A 25,374-nucleotide genomic window follows, 5' to 3' on the forward strand; every position below is an offset into this window, starting at 1 on the left:
AGATTGCCTTGGTACCACATGTAAGTCAGGGACCAAGATGTGAACAGTACCAAGATTATGTCTGTGCTGAGCAGAGACAAGTAAGACATCTCCAAGACTAGTAAGTCTTTAGAGGAAATAAAATTCCTGCAGTATCAGAGTAGTGGTCAGTACCAATGAAGCGAGCTTTGACAAATGGCCATTAGATGTCATTCTGGTCTTCTGCGGGACCAAAGTACTTGATACTGACGTAACTGAGAAACAAAATATGATACAGATAAGGAACTCTGAACTCAGACTCTGCTAAGGCTCTGTCGCAGGCCAAAGGCGACTGAGAAGGAACTGAAGGCGGTTTGCCCACACAGTGCTATTTAGCACCAAAGCAGAGCATGAGATGGACAGGGCACGTGTGGACCGAGCAGACACTACTACCAAAAAATCTGAGAACAGAGGTGTAGGGGCATGAATAAACCTAGAGTGGAGCACCCACAGGAACACTACTCAAAGAACACCACTCAGTTTATGCCTATAAACCATTAAAGAGGAAGATTCTCAGCAATCAGCACCCAAACAACCGCTTTCCCTGGATTGTAGTTAGCATTTTAAAGTCAGATTCATTTATTATTTGTATTACCGTATCACCTAGGAGCCCCAGTCATGTACCAAGACCCCACTGTGCTAGCACTGCACAAATAGAACAAAAACACAGTCTCTGCCCCAAAGAGCTTACAACCTAAGTAGAAGACAGAGGACAGCGTGATACAAAGAGGGAGCACAAAGAAACGGTGAGACCATATTGGTCAGTTTGATAGGCAGTGGTCCAGTACACCAGAAGCCTACGTGTTAAATTTTTTTAACACTGAAGTCAATGACAACTTCATCTTTTTCCTTGTCAAATATCAATAGATTGACTCTCTACCTTGTGTCATATTGAATTCAACTAACAGACCACATTTTAATATGCTTCCCCCTCAGTGATACTAAATGATATTAATACTCATATCTGAATCATAAATAGGACAACATATGACCAATATGGAATGGTTTTGTTATTACCCACTTATAGGAAAGTGGCAGTATTTAACATTACATGAGAAGAATTCTAGAGGTTTTTATCTGATCGGATGGGGTGGATGACTGAACAATTTTAAATGAGGTAAGTATCCAAGCACCCAAGTATCATTCACCATCATAGATGTGAATCTCTCCAGTAATTTCTATTTGTAAACATCAAAACAATGGTAAGTTACCATGACTAACTATAAAATAATGATAGTCTTTACCAAAAAAGTATTTACAATATTTTCATTTTCCAAAGAAGTTTGTACTTCAAAAATTGGAACTAATATACTGGCAAAAATACTATTCTGAACTCCTGTCTCTGATGAATAGCCTTCCTGGCTTCTTCAAGCAACTCCCAGATTCTTGTGAGGTTAGCAAGCAGTAACAACTCTAGGAAGAAGCTACCCTAGTAGTCTCATCCACCGGGCAGATGGACTTGCACTGCTGCCTCTCACCCAGGATGGATAAAAACTGATGATTTTTTTGAAAAAAAAAGTTGTCTTTTTTTACATTGAAATCTGATTTTTAAATTTTATTTAAATTATGAGTTTTTCATTTTAAAAATAAAGCTGTCTAAAATGAAATCTGAATTTAATACAAAATATGGTAAGGCTCAACTTATTATAATCTCCTAAAACGTTTAAATAAAATACAAATATGTTGAAGCCTCTATCAATATGCAAGATGCATGAACCTCTATCAAAAACTTTGAATTAAAAACTGCTTTTCTATATAAAGAAAGAATAAGGGGGAAAGCATCTAACTTTTGAGGTCAAACTTTATAAATATGGCACCATAAGTCATGTACTTGGGCTAGAATTTGTGGGGGATGCAGGGGCTGGCAAACTTATCCCAGGCATTGGCACCTGGCTTCTGATGCCAGGAGATGTTATCATGCATCTCATCAGGATCGTTCACTGAGCCCACCTGCAAGGGCTCATACTCTTCTCCCAATCTGAGCTCTGCTTGGCTCAGTTCTCAAATTCTGAATATTTATGACTCCACCCACCATGAAAATTTATCTCTAGCTCGTGGAAAAACACTGATCTGCCCACTAACTACCACCCCTTGCTTCAAGGCACTTCAAATTAATGTCCTTCCTGAAGCTCCTTGCATGCATACACCGATGGAGATGCGAACAAACAGGGGAGTTATGTAACAAGAGAGAAGGAGCAACATGTGCAACCAGAAAGAAGCAACGCTGGTGTCAGAGTGAAGGACGCTATGGGAAGAAGGGGCAACATTCTTCAGAGTGCAGCCTGTGTTGATTTCAACATCTGGAAACTGGAGAAAAAAAACAGCACTGGCTGCGGGTCATAAAAAAAGACCCCATTTGGGAATCTCTTCAACAAATTCCTGTACATCAGGTTAAAAAGAAGAAACATGTGCCAAATATAAACAGTGCAGCCAAGAGATGCAAGGTCTGGTTCTCATAATGAAATATTATGAAACATGCTTCTCAGAAGGCAATGGCTTTGAAGATGATGCTAAGGATATGTCTGAACAATCTGGATGAACTGGATAGCGAACTCATTTTTGCATCATTCTTATGGGCTATCGCCCATGTCTTCCTATACTGGTAAATCGCAGAGTTGTTGTAACCGTGTTGATCCCAGGCTATTAGGGAGACAAGGTGTGTAGCTCAGATATTGGTTCAATAAAAGATACTACCTTGCCCCCCTGCCCATTCTGTGTACTAGAGAACGATATAAGTAGACAACAATAAACTAAAGAGAAATGTAGAAGATGTGCTAAATACACTGAAGCCTGTTTCCATAGCCTTGGACAAACTGCAGAAAGATTGCTGATGCTGCTGAAATTTGGGGAAAAAACTTCAAGACACCTTTTTTTTTTTTTTTTTTTAACTACAGGCACTATAAAACTGACCAGAACTGTTATACAGGTAAACCTGTCATCAAGGTGTAATCTGTCAAGAAAAAACATTAACAAAACCAAACATGTAAAAGAAAGAAGTTGTTAACAAGCTTTTAGGAAGGCAAATGTGCCCCCTATGTCAGGCTTACAGGTCAGAATAAAAGTTTCACCCTCTCTTTGGATGCATGCTGCAAACATCAGAGACCATAACGTGCAACAAAGGAAGCAATAGAAGTGAGTATGTTCAGTCATCTGTCAAACTATAGAGGAATGTAAAGAGGATTCCATGGAGGAAAAATAATCAGTTTATATCCCCACTTTACCATATTGATGATCAGAAGAGATCAAAGCAGAAAATATGCATATTGTCCTAAGGAAAGTATTTTGTATTCATTACTAACCTACCTCTTTTAGGGACTGGAATTGAAAGACTTTGAACCATGAGGTCTCCTTGCAACATCCAAGATGGAAGCATCCTTTTCCTCCAGACAGGCTTTAGCTCCTCATTTTCATTGCAACTAGCAGAAAACAACTGAAATAACGTTTGTTGATTAGGACCACAGTACTTTTATCCTCCTAGTTTTAGGATACAAAAACTATGAAAAAAAGACTTGGTTCAAAAGACATTTGTAAGCAGCTTTGTCTTCATAAACAGCCTGAACGGATCTGGTTTTCTTGTAGGTATAGCTTAACAGAAGCAAAAGCCAGTCATAATGCTGAACATTTTGGCACCGCCTACTCTCTTAGCCAATCAGTATTTAAAGAAGCCACTCTTTACTCCTTAACCCTTGGAAGAAAGCCCACGTTCATTTACAAAGACCAAAAGGTTCATAAAAGATCTCACTGATACCTTGCCACTGATGCCACATGGCTTGTGCCCACTGAAGCATCAGAAAGCCTGGAGACAGTGAGAGTAAGGAACAGTGAATTATTATGCAGAATGGGAGATGCAAAAAAGTTCGGCATTTTTCAAGTGGCTATTTCACTCCCTGCTAATTTATGCTCAGAAACAAAGACTCCAGAACTGGGCTAGAGAAACAAGAAAAATAAACAAAGAGTCCTGTGGCACCTTAAAGACTAACATCTTTGTACTTTTTACAGATCCAGACTGACACGGCTATCCCTCTGATACAAGAAAAATATACAGACTCTGTTTATGACATGATCATTGACAGTTTTAAACCAATACAACCTCTGCTTTTAAGAAGGGGTAAAATATATTTTGGAAGTCTTGTAAGTGTGACGAAGGCTGGCATTTCAATTGTACTTATAAAGAAAAATATCAGCGACAGTATATTATTAAAGAGCAATCATCCTGCGTGGCTGTCTTTGCACGACATTGCTTCCTCCATTAGAAAAGCAACAGTAGTAAAAATAAAATAAAATTGGCATCTCAGTAATTACACTGAAAGCCATTTTACTCAGCCACAGTAAGATAACAAGACAGATTTTTGCAAATTCTGTTGTTTGCAAATTCTGGCTCTATGCCTCTTTACCACAAACACAAGGAAACATTAATACTACAAAGGCAGGGTAATATGAACCTTTTTTCTGTATTCTGTCTGACCGTGAACACACAACTCCAGAGCTGTAACCAAGTGGAAGAAGCTGTGTGAACAATACATGTGGATCTTCCCTGACCTAGCCCCAGAACAGTGTGTCCGTGGTTCTAGATGCAGTGCATGTGAGGAGGCTGAACTTCAGAGGCTTTTCAGACGGGTACAAGCATTGTGTTGTGCTGTACATTCCCCTAAGCAATGGCTTTGGGGGCACATTCCTGTTCATAGTCAGAGCCCTGACCTTACACTTTTTTCCAGTATATCACACTGCTTTGGAACACAACAGGATTTGTAAGGACATAAGCAGAACTCAACACTTGTTTCTCCCACAAAATACAAATTTTATTTCTGATATCACTCACTAACAAAGCCATTCTTTGTTCTGAAGAAATCTTTTACTGCTTTGCACCTGTTTATAGTGCTGCAAGTATAAGGAAAAGCTCAGGCATGTCAGCTTAAGGCTTTTGTGACAGCCACAATTTTTTTGGAAATCTATTATAGTAAATAAAATCAAGATAATGAGTTCTCAGACAGCCTCTTGATTTGTCAAAGAACCTACTCCCCCAAGAAGGGCTTTAAAAAGGTACAGAGACAAGAACAAAAACAAGTTTCATTTTACCTGACTTTCAGCCCACCCTTCCAAAAATACAGACATGTTGCAATATTTAATCAGATATTAACACTCACCGAACTTTTGGAAGAAGTCTCATTTTTTGGAATTTCTCCTGTCCTTTCCAGTAGAGAATGTGCTTTCACTTGTATGTTATTATTAGAACATGAAGTTAATTCTGCTAAAAATGGATCACAAGACATCTTGATAGGATGACCACTTGAAGAGGATTTATTTGCTGTTTCATCTGCAGCAATCTTGCTATTTTTCCTATAGTATATTAAAATGCATCTTTTAGTGGGAAAAAAAAATCTCAAAACTTCCTTTATCTATTTGAACTCTAAATGTCTATTTTCACTAAAATGCCATAATGTGAAGCAAACCTCAGTTTCAGATATTAAGAGACCAACAAAAAACCTCTACTGTATTGCATCTATCATACATATTAATGGTGCTAGTCTGTTGGCAATTTTTTACTATGATGTATTTAGGGAACAAACTACTTGGTTGCCTAAAAGCAACCAAATCATCAGTCAGCGCTGCTTAAGATCCAAGGTTAAGGGTAAGACCATACAACACCCCAGTATGACAAGGTGAAACTAGATTTGCATTACTGACCATAAAATAAACTGGTTTCTGCCTTCATTAAACCGTAGGAGCTGTTAACTTACAATACTACTACTGCGTTAATGAAAATAATCATTTTTACCATAAAATGAATACAGTTTTTGAAGTGTGTTATTCAAATTCTAGAAGATACAAATATTACAGTAGTAATCAACAGCATAAAATCCTAAAATAGAACAGATACAAAAGCAAACTTTAAGTCTCAGCTTCCATCTCTCAAATATTCATTTTCCATTCCAGTAGCAGTAGCTCATTTTTCATTCTGTTATACTGGCTTATTTCCAAGTAGATAGTACAGATTGTTGTTGCTTTACAAATTAGAAATAGTAAACAAAATTATATATAATAGATTAAATGCACTTCTTCATTTGGGGCCTAATTCAGCATGGTACTTGCGCATATGTCGAACTTCTATTTACATACTTGTATAATTCAACATACATTGTTTTGTCATAAAACACCAGGTAATTGATAAACATTTGCACTAGGCTGAAATTTGACACTTATCTATTTATGTTTTTCAATCTTCACATAGGTTTTTGCTTTTTAACAAAAATAGAAATCTTTTTGGCTGTTCCACTGAGGCTTGTGGACAACTATAATGCCTTTTGGAAAACTAGAAGTGCATTTTAAACAAAATTCTGAAGTTTAAACACTTCTAAGAGTTTAAAATATGATTCAGGATCTTCAACTGTACTTTAACATTTGCCTGTCTACTAGCTCTCTCCTTTCCACAACTTGGAAAGTGTGTAGTATCAAAGAAAACAAACAGTGAATTGAAAAATTAAGATATGCAGTAGTTTTTGGTTCAGGAACCATCTGAAGTACAGTGTCCATCAGCAATGTAATTGTTTCAGTCTTTCAAATCACTTGTCCCTGGAAAGTGGTGTTTGTGGTCATTTTTCTGCTCCTCCAGCAATAAATATTTTTGTAACTCACTTACCAGAAAAAAAGTTAGATGTAAGGGGTTACACATCTAAATCAAGATTCCTACTTGTGAGATCAGGATGTATGGAAGTAGAATCTTTTTATTGGTTGTTAACCAAAGCTTATTTTTTAAAATTAAAATTACATTAAACATACTACCTATTTAAGTAAAGTTCAGTTTCCTCCACAATTTCTAAAACACAGGTTTTCAATGGGAGTTGGGTGTCATGCCTTTGAAAATCTCACCCATGAGATACAAAAGCACTGTTGATTCTATTTATTAAAACATTGACAGGTAAGAATGATAAAGCAGGTACATGTTTCTCGTTTCCCACAACCTCCCCACCAGATACTACAATAAACCACTCACTGGGGCTCCAAGATTGGGACCGCAGTGTATATCGGATATGGATTGATCTAGTTACTTCATGCTTTCCCTCTATGTTCTTAATGAAGAGATACAATAATTTAAACTTGACTTTAAGCAGATGTTTGTTTGGATTTATTTTTTGTTCATTCAAGGTCTGTTGTGCCTTAGAAACTATAATTAACAAGTTTATATTACAAATAGTATTACTATTGGTTTTTCCACATCGGATATCGTTACCTTAGTGTGCTTTCCACATCTGAGTGTGTAGAGAGGACCTTGAAAATGTATTTGTCTATTAACAGGGAAAAGCTGTCACCTGGGCTCAAAGAGTGCCATTCATCTGTTTCCAGTGGTAATAGATGACTAGTCTCAGGTGATTGATAAAAACAAGGATTTACATGGACCTGTCAATTTAAAAACAGAACATCGGTACACCATATTCTATGCCGTAGGAATCCTAGTAGCTTACATTACACAGCAATGCATTCACTCAGTTACTACCACAATTCCACATATTGCTGCAACCTTTGAATAGTTGTTAGCATGTTAAACAGAATAAAAGTATAGTATTAGAAAAAACAATTTATTCCCACTTATAAACTTTTTTATATTGATATTATGTATGTGCTGGTAGCTGCTCAATAGAAGCTATAGGGCTGAGTTGATATTTCCATTTACATTTCAATTTTGTTTCGGTTCTATGAAGATGAAATAATTCCTGTACCAATTTTACACCAGAGGTCTAGGTAAGACTTAATTCCAGGGAAAATGTAGAAAAAAATCCAATATTTTCAGTGTTCTAACCCTTTTAAATGACTCATTTGATAAATCAGACCTTGTAGATAGGACCAGAGCAACTCATTGGCAAACTAGACATGTGCCTAGAAGGACCCCAATTTTGAGGGCAGGGGGAGAATGATCAACATTTTGTTTTGGCCAATGCAGATCTGTGCGTGAACTGAAAGAGCTTAACTTACTTGAGCAGTATTGTGATCTCATGTGCTAGTAATGCCACCACTCACTCAAGTGAGTGAAGTTTTTTCAGTTCACGCACACATCTGCACCAGTGGATGAGTGGGAAGAGATAGTCCTCCTCATCCACCATGCAACGGGGACTCACTTTTCCATTCCCAACGTAGTAAAGGAGAGGAGGGTGGCACTGGGTAAAGAAGCCACTTCCTTCTCCAATGGTAGTTAAGTGTACAGTCTGGGATGGGAATTTACTGCAGCGGCATGTATGGGAGGGAACATCGCTGAAGTGTATTTTTCCCTTCTTTCCTCCTCCATGTCCTCCCCCCATTTATGCTTGCGTTTCCCATCATTTTGTAACTATTATAGCAAACAATGCCTCTTTTGGGACCAGAAAAGAATCAAAAAAAGGAACCAGAGGTGGTGGTTGTTATTCAGATTAGAAGGCAGGGTCCCAGAAATGTATGTTTCCCTAGGGCCTATGGATTGTAGACTAACTTTTTATTGATCTCTCTAGTCTCAACAGTCAGACTTCAAGACTACCCATCTTTGTGAATATCTAAGATTTTAGGATAGGATACATTAGAATGAAATATATGATATTAGTGCATTTAATTCTATTAGCTATCAAAACTACTTTGATTGTCACGGAGAAAGCTTATAGAAACTGATGTCTGCTATGGGCTTGCTTACATAAGAACTACTGTCCAATGGGCTAGGAGCATCTGCAGCTAGGAAGAGCTAAGCCTGTATCCTGCAAAAAAACTTACCTATGTACTGTGCATCACACACTAAACAGTCCAACTGGAATCAATTGAACTGCTCCCGGTGCATAAAATTAAGCACATGGGTACTACTAATCAGTGAAACGAGAAATTTTAAATTTAACATTATAATTGTTCCCTATACAATAAAGTCACCTAGGTCAGCATCTCAGCTTCTCTGTTCAATTCTGCAAGCTGTATTTGCAAAGCTTGCAATCACTATTTATCTGCATTTCTAACTGGTTGCCAGATGACATTTATTCACATTCACAGAGAATAATTAAAATGAATAATTCAGTGATGGGGAGTCAGATAACAGTATGAACTTTGTTTAATTTATTTAGACAAGAAAATAAGTGAAGATCTCTGAAAACTTCCCTGTTCTTAGAGCATATACACATCACAATAAGATTCTATTCCTGCAATATAAAAAGCACAGGGTTAAATTTCAGAAGCATGACACATTTATCTTATCTTCTGATCTGTTCCAAAATCCTCTAACTGTAAACATTTTTTGAAAAATACCTATTAACTCTGTCAAGAGAAAAGGTAGCATGCTCTTCAGGATAAATGTAAAAGCTAAAGTAATTATTTGTCTTTGATGTGTCTAGGGAATTGAGAAAAAAAATAGCTGTACTCTATCCTTCTTCAGCTATTATTGACCCTCCATGATTATCCTGCTTGAAGACAACTCCTGAAACCTCTAACAATTTTAAAAATAAAGTCATTTAACACCTCTGTTTTTCCTATTGTACTGCAGAGTAAACAAACCCTGAGCGACATCAAGCACAGCAGCACTGAGCAACCAATCAGAGGAAAGAAGAGGCTGAAGGAAGAGTGGCAGAAAAGAACAGTAGTAATTAACTGCCAGTCCGAGATGGGAAAATATGGGCCTACTGAGTGTAAGTCACACAACTAACGCTTTGGGAGAAGACGACAGCAAAGAAGGTCTGAGGAAGAACTTGTTCAAATGTGCAGTCTGATCGGAGGTCTGTGATGACTCGGAAGCCATGACATTGGATCTAAGTTTTTCAGTTACAGTCAAGTTGTTAGCCACGCAAGAAAGGCAAACAGTAGTTTAATTTTCCACACAAGCCAGAATAGACTAACAACTTTCAGAAGCTTGCAAATTCTACTCCTGGGGGGATTGTGCGCCACTGCACATACGCAGAATTTATGTCCCTGCAGATTTCTTTGCTTCCTCACAGAAGAATGACTTTTGATGGGGAAGCCACGGGAAGCCACAAGAGCAGTCATATGACTCTCTAAAACACTATATTTCAGGTAACTAAGGCAGCCGGCAGAGAGGTAAATTACTGTGGGGCAGGGAGCGGCACTAGGGGAGACCTGGCTGGTGGCTCCTATCCTGTGACAGGATCAGCTGCTAGTCCCAGTTCGGCTAGGGAGCACAGGACTTCCTCTTTCCATGCATGGCATCCGGGGCCAGGTCAGACCCACCCCCAGATTTCTTCCTCGGCTGCAGGAAGCTCTGCAAACTCCCTACACACACACACACTTCCTGCACCCATCACTCCTCAGCTGCAAGAGGAGAGATCCCTGTACAGGGAGCTGCTCCCCCATCCACCCAACCCCTGTGCATCCAGACCCCCTCATACATCTCACCGAGCCTCATTCCCCCCCCCCGCACTCAGAACCTCCCCACCCTGATGAGCCCCACTCTCCCTGCACTTGGACCACCCTAACGAGCCACCCACACCCAGATCCCCACCCCACCAAGCGCCAGACAGATGCACCTGGTTCTCCACTCCATTGAGCACCACTCCACCAGCATCTGGAACCTCCACTGACTCCCCACACCCAGACCCCCTGCCGAGCTCTATCCCCCCCCACACCAAGACCCTCCCTTGCTGAGCCCAAACCACCCTGACCTGGACCCCTCTGCAGAGTCCCATTACCGTTGCACCCAGAACCCACTCAACAAGCCCCTGTTCATCCAGATCCCCCCTGACCTGGATCCCCAACTGAGCTGTCCATATCCAGATTGCCCCACACAGAACCCTCTCAACCCACACCTGGATCCCCCCCACACCAAGCCCCTCCACACTTGGATCCTGTCTTGCTGAGCCTGCCTGGCCACACCTGGGGTGCAACTGGCATGGAGGGGCAGGAGCCTGGAGTGTTTCTGGGGCAGGCCTGGTCCTTGAGCTGTGTCAGGGATGGGTGCAGCCTCAATACTGAGTCTGTGCCTGTCCACCTCTGTGCAGCCAGTGGCCTGTGCTCCCCAGTGCCATGCTGGAACGTCCATATTTATTTGACGAATAAAATTGGCAGAATTTTGCAGAAATTCTTCTTCTTTTTTTTTTTTGTTTGGCACAGAATACTCCCAGGAGTAAAATTCAATAGAATCCTTCCCCGAGGTCACAGAGAAGCACCAGAGCCACTCAGCACTCCTAATTCCAGTGTCCCTAATCCTCCAGAGAGCAGCAGGTGTATCCATGTACTCAAGAGGCCACTCTCACTATAGGCAAGCTAGGCAGCTGCCTAGGTTGGCAGATTTGGCCCAGCCACCCCTCCATCATGACAGAGGGGCACCAGACCAAATTTGAGTGGCATGGCAGGGGCAGCACATTGTAGTGTTCTCTAAAGTGGCAGATTGCCTTGAGCGGGCTCTCTACATCCTAGTCTTTCATCTTACTTGCTCCTACCCGGTACTCAAACAGTACATAAGAGGCTCACAGAAGTGTGCTTCATGACAAACAGTGGCACTCATTCCCTGCACATGTTCCCTAATCCTTCCCACCCCTACACTGAAGAACCACATTACTTTTGCTGCATCTCAGAACATCGGAAAGATCAGGCCCTGGTGATATCTCTTAGAACCTATGCCCACTATTAATTATTCAGTAAGCATGAAATACTATTCGAAGATGAAATGTGCGGGTATTACACCAGGATTATTTTCTGAATGAATTATTGGTTTTGTTTTCTCTCCGTAGTTACGCTGACCCTGGATAAGAAAGCAGCAAGAAAGAAGAAAGACTGTTAATAAAATTCTTACATCTTCACACAAATATAATCAATCCACACTTTAATTTGTTTTCCATATCTTTACACATGACTAAGACCACTGTGGTAAGATCTCTTCATTAAAATGATTTTAGACCTACATATATGCTTTCTACTGATTTCCAAAGAGGTTTTCTTGAAAGTTAAAGCATGCAGTGGTGTCACAGTCTGTTTCCATAGGAATTATCTTCTCCTCTACACTTCAGAAGTGAAAAAAAATTTACAAGATACATTTTCATCTTATTCACACATTTATTTGTGTTTGTTAAAAAGTTAACTATTCACTTTATTGCAAATAAGTTGAGTTACATTACATAATTAGTTTGTAACGTGTTATTTCTACAAAACAAAGTAGTTTTGTGCTTGCTACAAGTCTGATAAACCCTGTTTCTCATCCTCAGTAACAACAGCTGACGTGTATTCTCTGAGCCCACGGGGCCATTATTTTGTACATCCTGCTTGTCCACAAATTATGCTGCTTTATCTAAACTTATATTTATGTTAGGATTTTTTGTAAGCATCATGATTACTTAAAAAAAAACCTGACAGTTCATGTGTGACCTTTTGCTGTCCATGCCATTTATTTTTCAAGTGGTTAAAATAAGTTACATCTAAAAATAAAAAGACACTATCACAATTTGTGCTTTGTTCAACAATAATCTAATAAACCAAGCTCCTTCCTTGCCACTAAACTCCAAATCAATACAGCAGTTGGGGAGACTCCTTCCCGCTTAGTCCAACATGGATTTGAAGAATCTCATTCCATACTGACTGATCTCCTACTGGTCACTTTTTTTTAAGTCATGGAAAAGGGATACTTCTATCCCTCTGCAATCTTGTTCCACCTCCCCTACCTTATGAGACTCAACTGATCTCATATTCTCTACAGTCCTGCCAAGTAGTATGCATTTGGTGTGACACCAACACATTTGGCAGCACTGTCATTCCTGCCCATATCTCAGGCCAAATGTCACATTTGTGGAGGAGACCCTTCACCACTAACCACTCTTTAGCTCAGGGGAAAGTAAATTGGATGGAGAGACAGGAGAGCCTGTGTGGCACTGCACCCCATATTCTTCACGGTGATATTACTCTGATATATTATGGCATAATTCTAATGTATTTTACAAAAGATAGGTCACGTGAGATATCATTGGAAAGGTTATGATTTATGAATATGAAAATAATTATCTTATTTGTATGCAGATATCATTTTTGTATCTGAAGTTAGGAATATTGACTATGTGTCTGTATCAGAACACCCACTAGGCAAAAAATAGTCAGTCTAAGTGGCTGGCTGGGAACAGGGACAGCAGGTTCGTATAATTTTTGGTGGTACCTAGAATGGGTCCAAGTCTTGCCCCCGCCCCCACACCTGCCTAAGGCTCTGGGAGGGGGTTTGGGGTGTAGGCTCTGGGAGGAAGTTTGGGTGCAGGACGGATGCAGGCTCTGGGATGGAGTTTGGGTGCTCTGGGCTGAGGCAGGAAGGGGTATGGGTTGCAGGCTCTGGGAGAGAGTTTGAGTGTGGGAGAGGTGTGGGCTCTGGGAGGGAGTTTGGGTGCTGGGTGCAGGCTCTGAGCTGGTGCCAGGGGGTTGGGGTGCAGGGGAGGGTTTGAGTGCTGGGTGCGAGATCTGGGGTGAGACAGAGGGTTGGGGTGCGGAACAGGGTGCAGGGCAGGGGGATCCGGCGAAGGGGGGCCCTCCCTAGCCTCCCCAGGCTGCTGCTCAGGAAGTCTAGCCAGGATAAGCCCAACCTCCTATCCGAGTTGCCTGCCGGGGGGGGGGGGGGGAAGCTGTCATTTCCCTCCTCCACTCCTTAGGCACAGCAGCCGCCTCTGCCTGCCCTCGGTGCCGCTCCCTTGTAGCCAGCAGCGGCCAGCAAGGAAGCGCAGCACGGAGCAGCCGCCTGCTGCCCAGGGCAGGCAGGGACACTCAGAGGAGGCATGCAGGGGCAGTAGACAAGGCTGGGGAACACTCCAGAGGAGCCATGAAGGGGCAGCAGGCAGGACCGGGGGATGCGTGCAGGGGCACCAGATGCGGCTGGGTGAGAGACCCAGCCCCGAACACTCGTGGAGCTGGGCCCACTGGGCCCTGAATTTGCTGGAGTCCGGGCACCACAAGCCCATACAACTCATCGCCCCAGGCTGGGAAGGGTCCATTTATGTTAATGAACAATCAGGGAGAACAACTGGCCTTAGAAGGAGCTTATTTCCCACCTGGGGATCTTCATGAGGAGGATACAAATGGCCTCCGAGCAATGGCTACTGTGGCGCTACAGGAACATTAACCAGCTCACTTGGTACTGGACTCCATCTTGGAATACCAGTGTTTTTCCACTGACTGGTGTGGGAACAAAAGTTTTGAGACAAACGGTTCCCACTCTGTGCAAAAGCTATTTAAGTCAGAGGAGTGACATCACTGTTGTTCTTCATTGAGTCCTCATTCATGGAGACTCCTGGAAATGCCTAAGGAACAAAGACTGAGCTGGGGGAAGTGCTGGACCCAAACTAAAGGGATTTTTTAGCATGTGAAAGGAATACCTGGGATTTTTAAGCTGTAAGCAAGTGCAGCCAGCCCCTTAAGAATCTCTGCAGCCTGCCTGAATCATTATTTAGGTGGGAATTTGCTACCCCTATCCAGTCTCTTTAGTATATTAAGCTTCGTTTGTATGTTTTGTTTATTTGCTACGTAATCTCCTTTGATCTGTTTGCTATCCATTATCTCTTAAAAGCTATCTTTTCTAGTTAATACACTCATTTTGCTTTGTCTAAAACCAGCATGAGGCAGCTATAACTTGGGGAAGAAAGCTGTTGCATATCTTTCTCCACACTGAGGGAGGGGGCAAATTTCATGAGCTTACACTGTATAATTTTGAGTTTACACTCCAGAGGGGGATATGCAGTTGAGTAGCTGGACAGTTCCTTAGCTGTAGCCTGCCCATGCAGAGTTGATCTCAGCGTCTGTTATGTACTGCAGCCGGATGTGTCCCTACCTGTGTGTGTGTGTGTGTGCTGGAGCCTGGGAGAGGGCTTGGCAGAGTGGTCACAGCAGTACAGTGTAAAGGAAACCCAGGCTAGTGGGTCTGGGGGGCTCAGTGGTACCCCAGTTCCAGGGGGAACCCCAGGGGGAACCCATCACACATGGGTTTTGTCTCATTTCTTCAGCTGAGTGCTGTTAGTATTGCTGCACACGTCACAATCCTAATTACTGATCAAAGCCTCCCTCACACCTCTAAGGGTATGACTATACTGGCAAGTTTCTGCACCACAAGTTATAACACTTATTAAAATGCTGGAATTAAACTGCTGTTGCGGGTTCACATTGTGCTCCTTGTGAAGCTGGTGTGCATCCGCATTAGCAACTCTTGCAACGGCAAAGACCGCAGTACATTGTGGTAGCTATCCCACTGTGCAACTGGCAGCAGGGTGCTTAGGGAAGGGTTTGCAATGCCTCATGAGGAAGGCACAGCATCACATGATGCACGTTTCCCAATCTCATTGTTCTATGGGCGTCCTAGTACATTGCCAGCTGCTTTCAATTGAAGGCGGGGGAGAGAGAGACTGTTTTGGGGGACAGAACGTGTCAGCATGCTGTCTTGTAAGTTCAGACAGCAGCAGGAATCAACCTGTCTTGAGGCAGAGGGAGGGAGAAACCACAACTTCAGCCCCCATCTCTCTCCCTGGGCTCTCTGCACAGCAGTCTCTCTCTCTCACACCCACACCCACACCCCTCTGTGTTCAACAACACGAGCATTCCACATTAATGGTTTGCTTTGTGTCCCGGAGCAGATCAGCACAGCACACAATAGCTGTCAAGGGGAGGGACGCGTGTCTCCAGGGCAGCTGAGTTCAAAACAATGAGCAAAGCGGTCACTTGAGGCATTATGGGACAGCCCCAGAGGCCAACTACAGCGCAGAAAGCAATCATGTGTCTACACTGGCAATAGAGCGGTGGAGCCTCTGAGCAAATAGCCTTACAACTCTCGTCGAGGTGGGTTTTTTGCAGCGCAGCAACTGAGGAGTTTCTGCACACAAAATGGCTTGGCAGTGTGTACACGTCTGCAGTTTGAGCAGAAAAAGCTGCTTTACTGTGCAGAGACTTGCCAGTGTAGACAAGCCCTATAATCAGAAGAGGTAAACACCTAGCATTCCCCCGAACAACCTTTTACAAAGTGAGAAGTTGTACAAGTTCCACAAAGTCAGTTCTGACAGAGCTGGGAATAGAACCTAGGTCTCTACTGTGAAAGTGCCAAATGCTATCTCACAGGCCCCACTGTTTTTCAGAATGACTGTCCCAGCTCTATGAGCTTGGTTACTCCATCTGTAAACACTGCTCTAACCACTGAACACTCAGCTCTCAAAAGCAGGAAGATAACACAGTAATCCCGATACACCATTTGCATGCTGGTTATCACAAATAGTTGTGTAGCACACTAGCAAATTGTGCCATTTTCCTCTAATCTCCATTAGCCTACTTTGCTTTCTAGTTGCTTCTTCAGCTCAAGTGGAAGAAGTGTGTGCTGTGCATCCGAAGATCCTGGGTCCAAATCTTGCTAACCAACCACACAGGAGAAAAAAATAGTATGCAATCATTTAAGTATATACTGTATCATAATGCTCAGGCAAATTTAATTCAGTCATTTCCAAGTCCAAGTGCTTAACTTGGCAAACTTCATGTTCTTTTAGTGTAGCATTTTATATGTAGTATAAACAAATTATACATATGAGTAGATGCAGATTCCTGTGAAGAATGTGAAGTCCCTGGAGTAACTGCAATAATTTTGTAATGCAAAAGAAATGAATTGGGATGTTATGTTAGAAATACAATGAAAAATAGCATGTAGCTCAGTTAATAGGAGCTGCCCCTTTAAGAACAGGATGGGTACTTCATTGTAGCATGTGTTTGCAGACCACTGAAAACATACAACAAGAAAATAGGTTGAGACCCACTGGTCTAGGGCAGTGGTTCTCAGACTATGGGGGCGGGGGGGCACTCCCAAAGGATGCACAAGAATGTGTCAAGGAAGGTGAGGCTCTGTGCTCCCCCGCCCCGCCTTGTTTTATTTTTAAAGCTCTGGCTGTTGGCCCCAGGTGGCAGAAGGGCCATGCACACTCAGGAGACAGGGGTCAAGGAGAAAGCCAGAGCCCTGTTCACCCAGAGCTCTCTTCTCTCCTGCCCAATCAATCCTTCATCAGGGTGGTGCTCTCCTTCCCCCACTCCCTCACTATGAGGCAGCTCAGCCTCTCTTTCCCCTCATGTCTCACCTAGAGGCGGCAGAGCTCCAGCTGTCAGCCCCAGAGTGGCAGCAGCAGCACAGAAATAAGGGTGACAATGGGGCACTAAGTCTGCTGTGAAAAGTGATATTGATGAATGTCACTTTTTACATTGCCACCTTACTTCTGCGCTGCTGCTGGTGTGCGCTGCCTTCACAGCTGGGCGCCCAGCCAGCAGCCTCTACTCTCCTCTCTCCCTACAGAGCTGCGTGGTGGTATATGTACTTGGGGGAGGGGCGTAAATGACTACAGACACACAGAAGGGGGGCCCAATCAAATACATTTGAGAACCACTGCTTTAGAGAATATACCCTGCCCTAGACTAGTCTTAAGGGATGCTGGCACAGCAACGGAAAACTTGTCCATAAAGAATTTCATACATCAGGGCTGTCACACCATTGTCTTCATTAGCTTTGAATTGACATTTTTTCTAAATGACATTTTTTCTAAAGGGAAGTTTATAGTTATTAGTTATTTTCAAATATGCAAATCAACCAATTAAAATTGCATGAAATGGGGGACAGTCTATACCCGTATGTTCACCACGTTTATGTGACTATGATAAATTTCATACAAAGTATACCTTGTGTATCACTTGAAACCTCTTGGCAAAATATGTGGCAACACTATGTAAAGTTACAGGATTCTGCTGCAAAATATTACTAACACTATGTTCTGAGTCTGGGGAAGAGTCAACCAAAAGGTTATCCAACGCCTCAGCCCGGTGGCAACAAATCAAATGGAATATCACCTGGTTAACTGGGCATTCTTTGGCAGGAAAGATGATGTGAGCAGAAATCTACATTTTGACAAAAACAGCTGGGGGTTCAGGTTCACACAGACTTTATGTCTCCTGAATCTCAGCTGGAGACGATTCTCAAAGAAGAGAAAGGATGAAAAAAGGAAAGAGAGGAGATGCTCCAACTTATTCCTCCTTTAGCTTTATCCACAGCATCCACAACACCTGAAGAACAAAGGGAACAGCTTTGGACTGGGGGAGGGATCCTGACTGAAAGATTTAGCCTGTAAGACTGCTAAAACATGTGGTGAAGGAGACCTTTGCTATGAATTCACTCTAGCTTGTTAAGTTGGACATTAGTTGAGATTTACTTTTATTTTCTTGTAACAAATTTGACTTTTATGCTTCATTACTTGTAATCTCTTAAAATCTCTCTTTTGTAGTTAATTAAACTTGTTTTATCTAAACCAGTGTGTTTAGACTGAACTGTCTGGGAAACTCCATTTCAGATAACAGGATTTGTGCATATTATTTTCCATTAATAAAGTGACAGACCTTATGAGCTTGTACTTGTCCAGGAGAGAGCTGGGCAGTACAAGATGTATATTTCTGAGGGAAAGACTGCGAATCTGCTGGTGTTGCTATGCAGCGTAATTCAAGAGTGGCTGACAGTAGCACACGGAGTATAACTGGGAGTAATTTATCTGCTGGAGGTTGAGACAGAGCAGCTCTCAGCAAAGCAGTGTAAAAGACACCCCAGGTGAGAGAATTATGGGGACACAGCTGTTCATCAGTCCTGATTGTATGCTGGGTAATATCACAGTCATACAGAGCTACACAAGAGGAGGGATAGCTCAGTGGTTTGAGCATTGGCCTGCTAAACGCAGGGTTGTGAGTTCAGTCCTTGAGGGGACCACTTACAGATCTGGGGCAAAATCAGTACTTGGTCCTGTTAGTGAAGGCAGGGGACTGGACACCATGACCTTTGAAGGTCCCTTCCAGTTCTAGGAGATTGGTATATCTCCAATTATAAAAAAATTAGGCAGTCATGTCTCTAGGTCAGTGGTTCTTAAACTTTTTTACTGGTGACCCCATTCACACAGCAAGCCTCTGCGTTCGACCCCCATCTTATAAATTAAAAACACGTGTTTATATATTTAACACCATTATAAATGTTGGAGGCAAAGCAGGCCTTGGGGTGGAGGATGACAGCTCGTGACCCCCCCACGTAATAGCCCTGTGACCCCTTGAGGGGTCCCAACTCCAGTTTGAGAACTCCTGTTCTAGGTTATGTGACAAAGGATCTGCTGTACCTTCTGCCCCTGTACTGGTATTTAGCCTCAGCTATCCCTATAGCATGCTTGACTGGGTTGGCTGTGAGGCTGGCCTGCCTTAGTGCACCAAGAACCGCTTCCACCTTTTCCAAGTGGGTCTCCCAGTCACGGGTATGGATAATTACATCATACAGGTAAGCAGCTGCATAACCATTATGGGGCTGCAGAAGCTTGTCCATGAGACGCTGGATGGTGGCAGGTGCCCCATGCAGTCCAAAAGGAAGAACAGTTTATTGAAACAGACCCTCTAGTGTAGAGAATGCCGTCTTTTCTTTTGAATCTTTGTCAACAGGAATCTGCCAGTATCCCTTTGTTAAATCGAGGGTTGTCAAAAACTGGGCATTGCCCAGGTGGTCAACTAACTCATCAATGCGGGGTATGCGTCAAATTTGGATCTCTCATTCAGCTGGCGAAAGTCAGTACAAAAATCTAGCGGTGCCACCGGGTTTGGGCACCAACACAATCGGACTCGACCATTGACTGTGGGATTCTTCAATGACTCCTAGTTCCAGCATCCTTTTTACCTCTGCCTTGATCTCCTCCCTTTTTGCCGCTGGGACCCAGTAGGGCCTTTAAGTTACCTTTGCCCCAGGGTCTGTGATAATGTGGTGATATGCTTTGGTAGTCCGGCCTGGTTTGGTTGAAAACTCTTCCTGGTACCGGTTGATCATCTCAGTTACCTCCTCCTTCTGGTTCGGTGTCAGATCAGGGGATATCCTGATCTGCTCAGGTAGATTATTTCCCTGGATTGGGGCCTCTTGGGCCATCACACACATGCCTCTTGCTAGTGCCAAGGTTTCAAGAGGTTAATGTGATAAATCAGATCTTGTTTCCAGCGTCCTGGCTGCTGCACCTTGTAGGTTACTTCCCCCATGGGTTCAACCATCTCATAGGGCCCCTGCCATTGGGCCAGAAGCTTGCTTTCTGCCATGGGTAACAATACCATCACCTGATCCTCTGGTTGGAACTGTTGGACTTTTGCCTGGCAATTGTAATAGGTTCACTGGGCCTCCTGGGCCTTTTCCAAATGACCCAGGCTATCCGGTTTCGCATCTGCAATACATGTTCTATCATATTTCTCTCCTCATTGGGTTCCTCTTCCCAGATCTCTTTGGCAATATCTAGTATGTCACAGAGGTGACACCTGTATAATAACTCGAAGGGGGAAAACCCAGTTGAGGCCTGAGGTACCTCTCGGATAGCAAACATAAGGTAAGGGAGTAGGGTGTCCCAGTCTTTCCCATCCCGATTTACCACCTTCTTTACCATAGCCTTCAGGGTTCCGTTAAACCTTTCTCCAACCCGTCAGTCTGCGGATGATAGACAGAAGTTCTCAAGTTTATGTACACGGAGCAGCGTACAGAGGTCCTTCATTAGCTTCAACATAAATAGGGTTCCTTGGTCCATTAATATCTCCTTCAGTAGCCCACTCAGCAAAGATCCCCATCAGCTCTTTGGCTATCGTTTTAGAGGCCATGTTCTGCAGGGGACAGCTTCTGGGTAGCAAGTAGCATAGTCCAAAACAACAAGTATATATTGGTGGCCCCGAGCCGTCTTCTCCAGGGGTCCCACTAGGTCCATGGCTATTCGCTCGAAGGGGACCTTTATGATGGGAAGGGGTACTAAAGGTGCCCTCAAGTGAGGAGGGGGACTGTGCAGCTGACACTCCAGGCAGGACGCACAGTACCTCCGCATTTCTTCATGTACTCCGGGCCAGAAGAACCGTCGTAGGACCCGTGTCAGGGTCTTCTCTACCCCCAAAAAGATGACTATGGGCAAGACTTAACACAGCGTTCTGGTGTTTTTGAGGTACTAGGATCTGCTGTACCTTCTGCCCCTGTACTGGTGCAACCCGGTATAAGAGATCCTTCTTCATTATGAAGTAGGGTCCTGGTCCCTGGGTTCTCCCTTCCATGGGGACCCCATCTATTTCAGTCACCTCCTTCCTAAAGTTGTCGTACCTTGGGTCTTCTGCATGGTCCCATCCAAAACTTCCTCTCCCAGGGCTAATCTGCCCAAGGTCTAGGGGCCCAGTCTCTGTTGCCTCTACTGGTTCAGAGGCATTAGAGTGGGGGTCAGACTCGGGTGCTTCTCCCTCCGGGGTGGCCTCTTTTTCAGCTGCTCGAGTCCGCCTACCTACGAGAGCAACTCTCTGGCTTTGGGTCAGCATTCGGGTTCCCAAGGCCTTAGCTGCCCTTCTTTCCCTTTTCATCTTTCTACCCTGTCTGGGAGTGGAGAACAAATCTGGGGATATTTCGGAAAAGATTGGGGGTTGACAGTCTGCTGTGAATGCCTCACTAATTTCAGGGTTCCCATCCTTCTCCAATTCCCCTTCTAGGAGTAAGTCTCCAAACCCTGGGAAGTCCCTCCCTATGAGCACCGGGTATGGGAGCTTAGGGACTACACCTGCTGCTACCTCAGTAGTGATCCCTTGGATCTCGATTTTTACTGGGATGGTGGGGTAGTAATTGTCCCATGGACACGTTATCCCCATAAGTTTAGCCTGCAGCAGCTGAGGACACTTCACGAGCTTCCCTGAGATAAGAGTGATAGCACTCCCCGAATCAACCAGTGCCGTGGTCTCTACCCCATTTAGTTTCACTGGTCTGGTGTACCTATGTGGGGTTAATGAGACCCCCACAAGGTGGATTAGGGAGCATGGGTCTGCCCAGTTCCCCAGGTTACACTGCAGAGGCTCCTCGGCATTGGGACATTGTGCAGCTATATGTCCCCACTCCCCGCAGGCATAACATCTGTATGGGGCCTTAGGCATTCCCCGGTCTCTTGGTTTGGGCAGTCTAACATCACGATCCTCTTCTCCCTCAGTGTTCCAACTCTTTGTGGCTTCTGGTGAGCCTTCAGCCCCTCTCTTTATCCACCTGGGCCCTCCTGGTGGCCCAGTTACCCGAGCTTTAGGGCTTGGTGCTGCTCATTTAACCCGGGGTGCCTCTTCCTTAGCTGGTCAGGTCAGCTCCCTAGCTGTCCTTCGCCTCTCTACCAGTGCGACAACCCCATCTGGGGTGGAGGGTTCGTTCTGGCTTACCCAGGTGCGGAGGTCTGGCAGTAGTCCCCTCATGTATCAGTTGATGACCTGAACCTCTAGTATCTCTTCCAGACTCCAGGATTCCATTCACAACCACTTTCGTGCGAGCTGGATGAGGTCATACAATAGGGATCGTGGGGTTTTATCTTCCTGGTACCTCCACTCGTGATACCACTGGGCCCATACTGAGGTCGTTACTCCAAATCTGGCCAGGATCTCTGCTTTCAGCTGGAGGTAGTTTGCCACAGCTTCTTCAGGCAGATCATGGTAGGCCTTCTGGGCCTCCCCACACAGGAATGGGGCGAGGGTGCCAGACCACTGATCTTGAGGCCAGGCCTCCCATAGGACTGTCTTCTCAAAGGCCAGAAGGTATGCCTCTGCATCATCCTCTCGCGTCATTTTCTGCAGCCAATAGCTGGGCCGTATGATCTGCATCCCATCATGGCTGCGGTTCAGGTCTGTAAGGGTCTTTACCTAGTTTACCAGTTCTTGCTACATAGCTCGGTCCTGAGCAGCCTGGCCCATCAGCAGGCAATTAGTCTCTTGCTGCAGCCGCACTGCCTCCTGTTGGGTGGCTGCCTGGACATGGGTAGCCTCCTGCTGGGCCGCCATGACTTGTTATCAATGCCTGTACTAAGTCATCCATTGGAGTGGGGGGAAAAAAAAAAAACCCTCTCCATTTTTTTTTTTAATCATCCTCCTCCTTCCGTCGCACCGTGCATACCACATTCCACTCCTGACACCAGTTGTGACAAAGTTCCTCCTCTACCTTGGTGGGTCCAGCACTTATTGGCCGATTTGCTTGCCTCAGAGATTCCCCGTATGGGTCAGGAAACAGCCCAGAGGCCTTCCCCTCTGGTGGAAGCCACAGTCCAGGTCAATTCCTCCTGTGTCCAATCAGGAGTTGGGAGGTTTGAGGGGAAGCTGGGCCTGCCCTCTACTCTGGGTTCCAGCCCACGGCCCTGTGGACTGCAGCTGTCTAGAGTGCCTCTTGGTACAGCTGCGCAACAGCTACAACTCCCTGGGCTACTTCCCCCTGGCCTTCACCCAACACTTTCTTTATCCTCACCACAGGACCTTTCTCCTGGTGTCTGATAATGCATGTACTCCTCAGTCTTCTAGCAATATGTCTTCTCACTCTCAGCTCCTAGAGCCTCTTGCTCCCAGCTCCTTGCATGCACACTACAAAAACTGAAGCAAGGTCCTTTTTAACTAAGGTATCCTGATTAGCCAGCCTGTCCTAATTGATTCTAGCAGTTTCTTCTTAATTGGCTCCAGGTGTCCTAATTAGCCTGCCTGCCTTAGCTGGTTCCAGCAAGTTCCTCCTTGTTCTGGAACTGCCCCTGTTACCTTACCCAGGGAAAAGGGATCTACTGAACCTGGGACTAATATATCCGCCTTCTACCACTCTCCTGTAGCCATCTGGCCTGACCCTATCACAGTTATGACCTCAGATGTATGGGAGGGAATTAGAGAGTCCAATGCTCCCGTAGAAGAGCAACCCATCAACAAATAGCCTTGTCAGAGGACATTCACAGTTTGATTCGTTCATTTCAACAAATGTTAAAATCTGTCCTAGTTCATATGGCTATTACTCTGGGAATAGTTGGGAAAGATATTTATACATCCTGTTCTTTGAATTTTATTTCCCAAATCGCCAATTTTCAATAAAGCCATTAATCATTATATCCTGATGTCACAGTAATTTGTTTACTGCTAGCAAGTCAGCATATCAAAATTCAGTCACTTATCTTGCTCTGAGAAATATTTTGCCTCTACTCAACAGCCGAACAGACTTGAAATAAAACCCTGTCCCACAGTACCATACTGCTTTAGAAACAGTCATTCCTGAAATTATATAATACCTAAAGAGTATAATATGCAATTTAGGAACCAACACTATTCCCTCAGTTCAAAAGCTATTTTATATTCTTGAATGCAAAGCTGTGGAGAGAAGGTCACCAAAACCTGAGTGGAATCTCTGCTGTGCCAATACACAAAACATTTTTCTTTGGATACATCCCAACTGTTTGGCCAGCATTCAGTGTAAAAACATATATTTAATTCTATGTGCAGTAACACCACAGTATGCTGTGCCTCTCGAAAAGGCTTTCATTCAGTCATGTTTAGAATAATGCATTGGTAAATGGGACAGCACTTGCCTTAGAAATCTGTGCACTGCTGGACAAGCCCTTGCTACATCGTTCAGATGGTATATTTAAATAGAATATCTTCAGCTGAAAAGAAACTATTAGATTCTTTTTGAATTCTCTCACCCCCTAGATTTGACATTTAAATTCAGATTCAGAATCTAGCTTTAATTTTTAGCATTAGATTTCAATTTTAATGGTAGGTTTAAAGTTTGATTATCTTAGTGAAAATAAGAGTGAGCATTGACTGCAACAGCAGCTGTTCCCACTTTGGAAAAGTGTATTAGCACTAACATTTTACCAGCCATATCAACGGATTTGATCTTAAAAGTAAAGCAACGTTAGCTAAAGAGAACCTCCTGTTATGCACAAGAATAAAACAATGCTACACGCAAACACGCAAATGACTTGTGGGAAAACTGACAGACCTATTGATATATTTTATTTTTCCTTTCCCTATTTGTTGATATAATGAAGACACTATTCTGAAAGGTACTGTAGAAATAATTTATAAAATATAGTATAGTCTAATATCTAGACTAGACAGTAATATCCTAGAAATATTCTGGCTAGAAATCTGGCCTGGACTTTTGGAACAGAAGGAAGAGACTGACCCTTGAAGTCCATTTGAGAGTCTACTCCAAAGACATTGATTGCTAGATTAGGACATTTGGAGTTCAGTCAGTTCTGCGTGGATATTCATTTAATACAAGTTAGAGGCTCATAGTTGTTTGTCAATACTGAGTTTGTGATTTGGTTGAAGAAGCTTCCACGTAAAAGGGGACAGTAGTTACTATTAGCTTCTGCTTAGAACTTCATCTGATCCCTCTTATTCCTCACACAAAGTCTTGGAGACCATAGGCATGCCAAACATGATGGTGAATCCTATAATCATTCCCATGGCTACATTATATATATGCTTATATAGTATTTGGAACAGGTGAGATCTGATACCAGTCTTATCAGTAGGGCAGTTTTAAACAGTGTTATGCATGACAGAAACATGTATGATTGGATCAAGAAAGTATTGGGTCCAACTTTAAAGAAGACAACAGTGGAAACAATC

At 43.4% G+C, this 25,374-nt stretch overlaps 1 protein-coding gene across 4 annotated transcripts in view; it reads right to left on the minus strand.

The window, feature by feature from the left end:
• APLF (aprataxin and PNKP like factor) overlaps positions 1 to 25,374 on the minus strand; it is a 111,292-nt gene that overhangs the window by 66,571 nt on the left and 19,347 nt on the right. For 2 of the 4 annotated variants that reach the window (XM_030557865.1, XM_030557864.1), the window contains exons 3-6: positions 16,244 to 16,321; positions 7,247 to 7,413; positions 5,163 to 5,355; positions 3,322 to 3,448 (exon numbers count right to left, since the gene is read on the minus strand). In XM_030557865.1, the coding sequence (XP_030413725.1) occupies positions 3,322 to 3,448; positions 5,163 to 5,355; positions 7,247 to 7,413; positions 16,244 to 16,321 (565 nt within the window). The remainder of the gene's footprint in view (positions 1 to 3,321; positions 3,449 to 5,162; positions 5,356 to 7,246; positions 7,414 to 16,243; positions 16,322 to 25,374) is intronic. The other 2 variants (XM_030557867.1, XM_030557866.1) reach the window with 1 other exon arrangement.

The sequence above is a fragment of the Gopherus evgoodei genome, chromosome 3, assembly GCF_007399415.2.
Source record: "Gopherus evgoodei ecotype Sinaloan lineage chromosome 3, rGopEvg1_v1.p, whole genome shotgun sequence".
NCBI classification, from domain to species: Eukaryota; Metazoa; Chordata; order Testudines; family Testudinidae; genus Gopherus; species Gopherus evgoodei.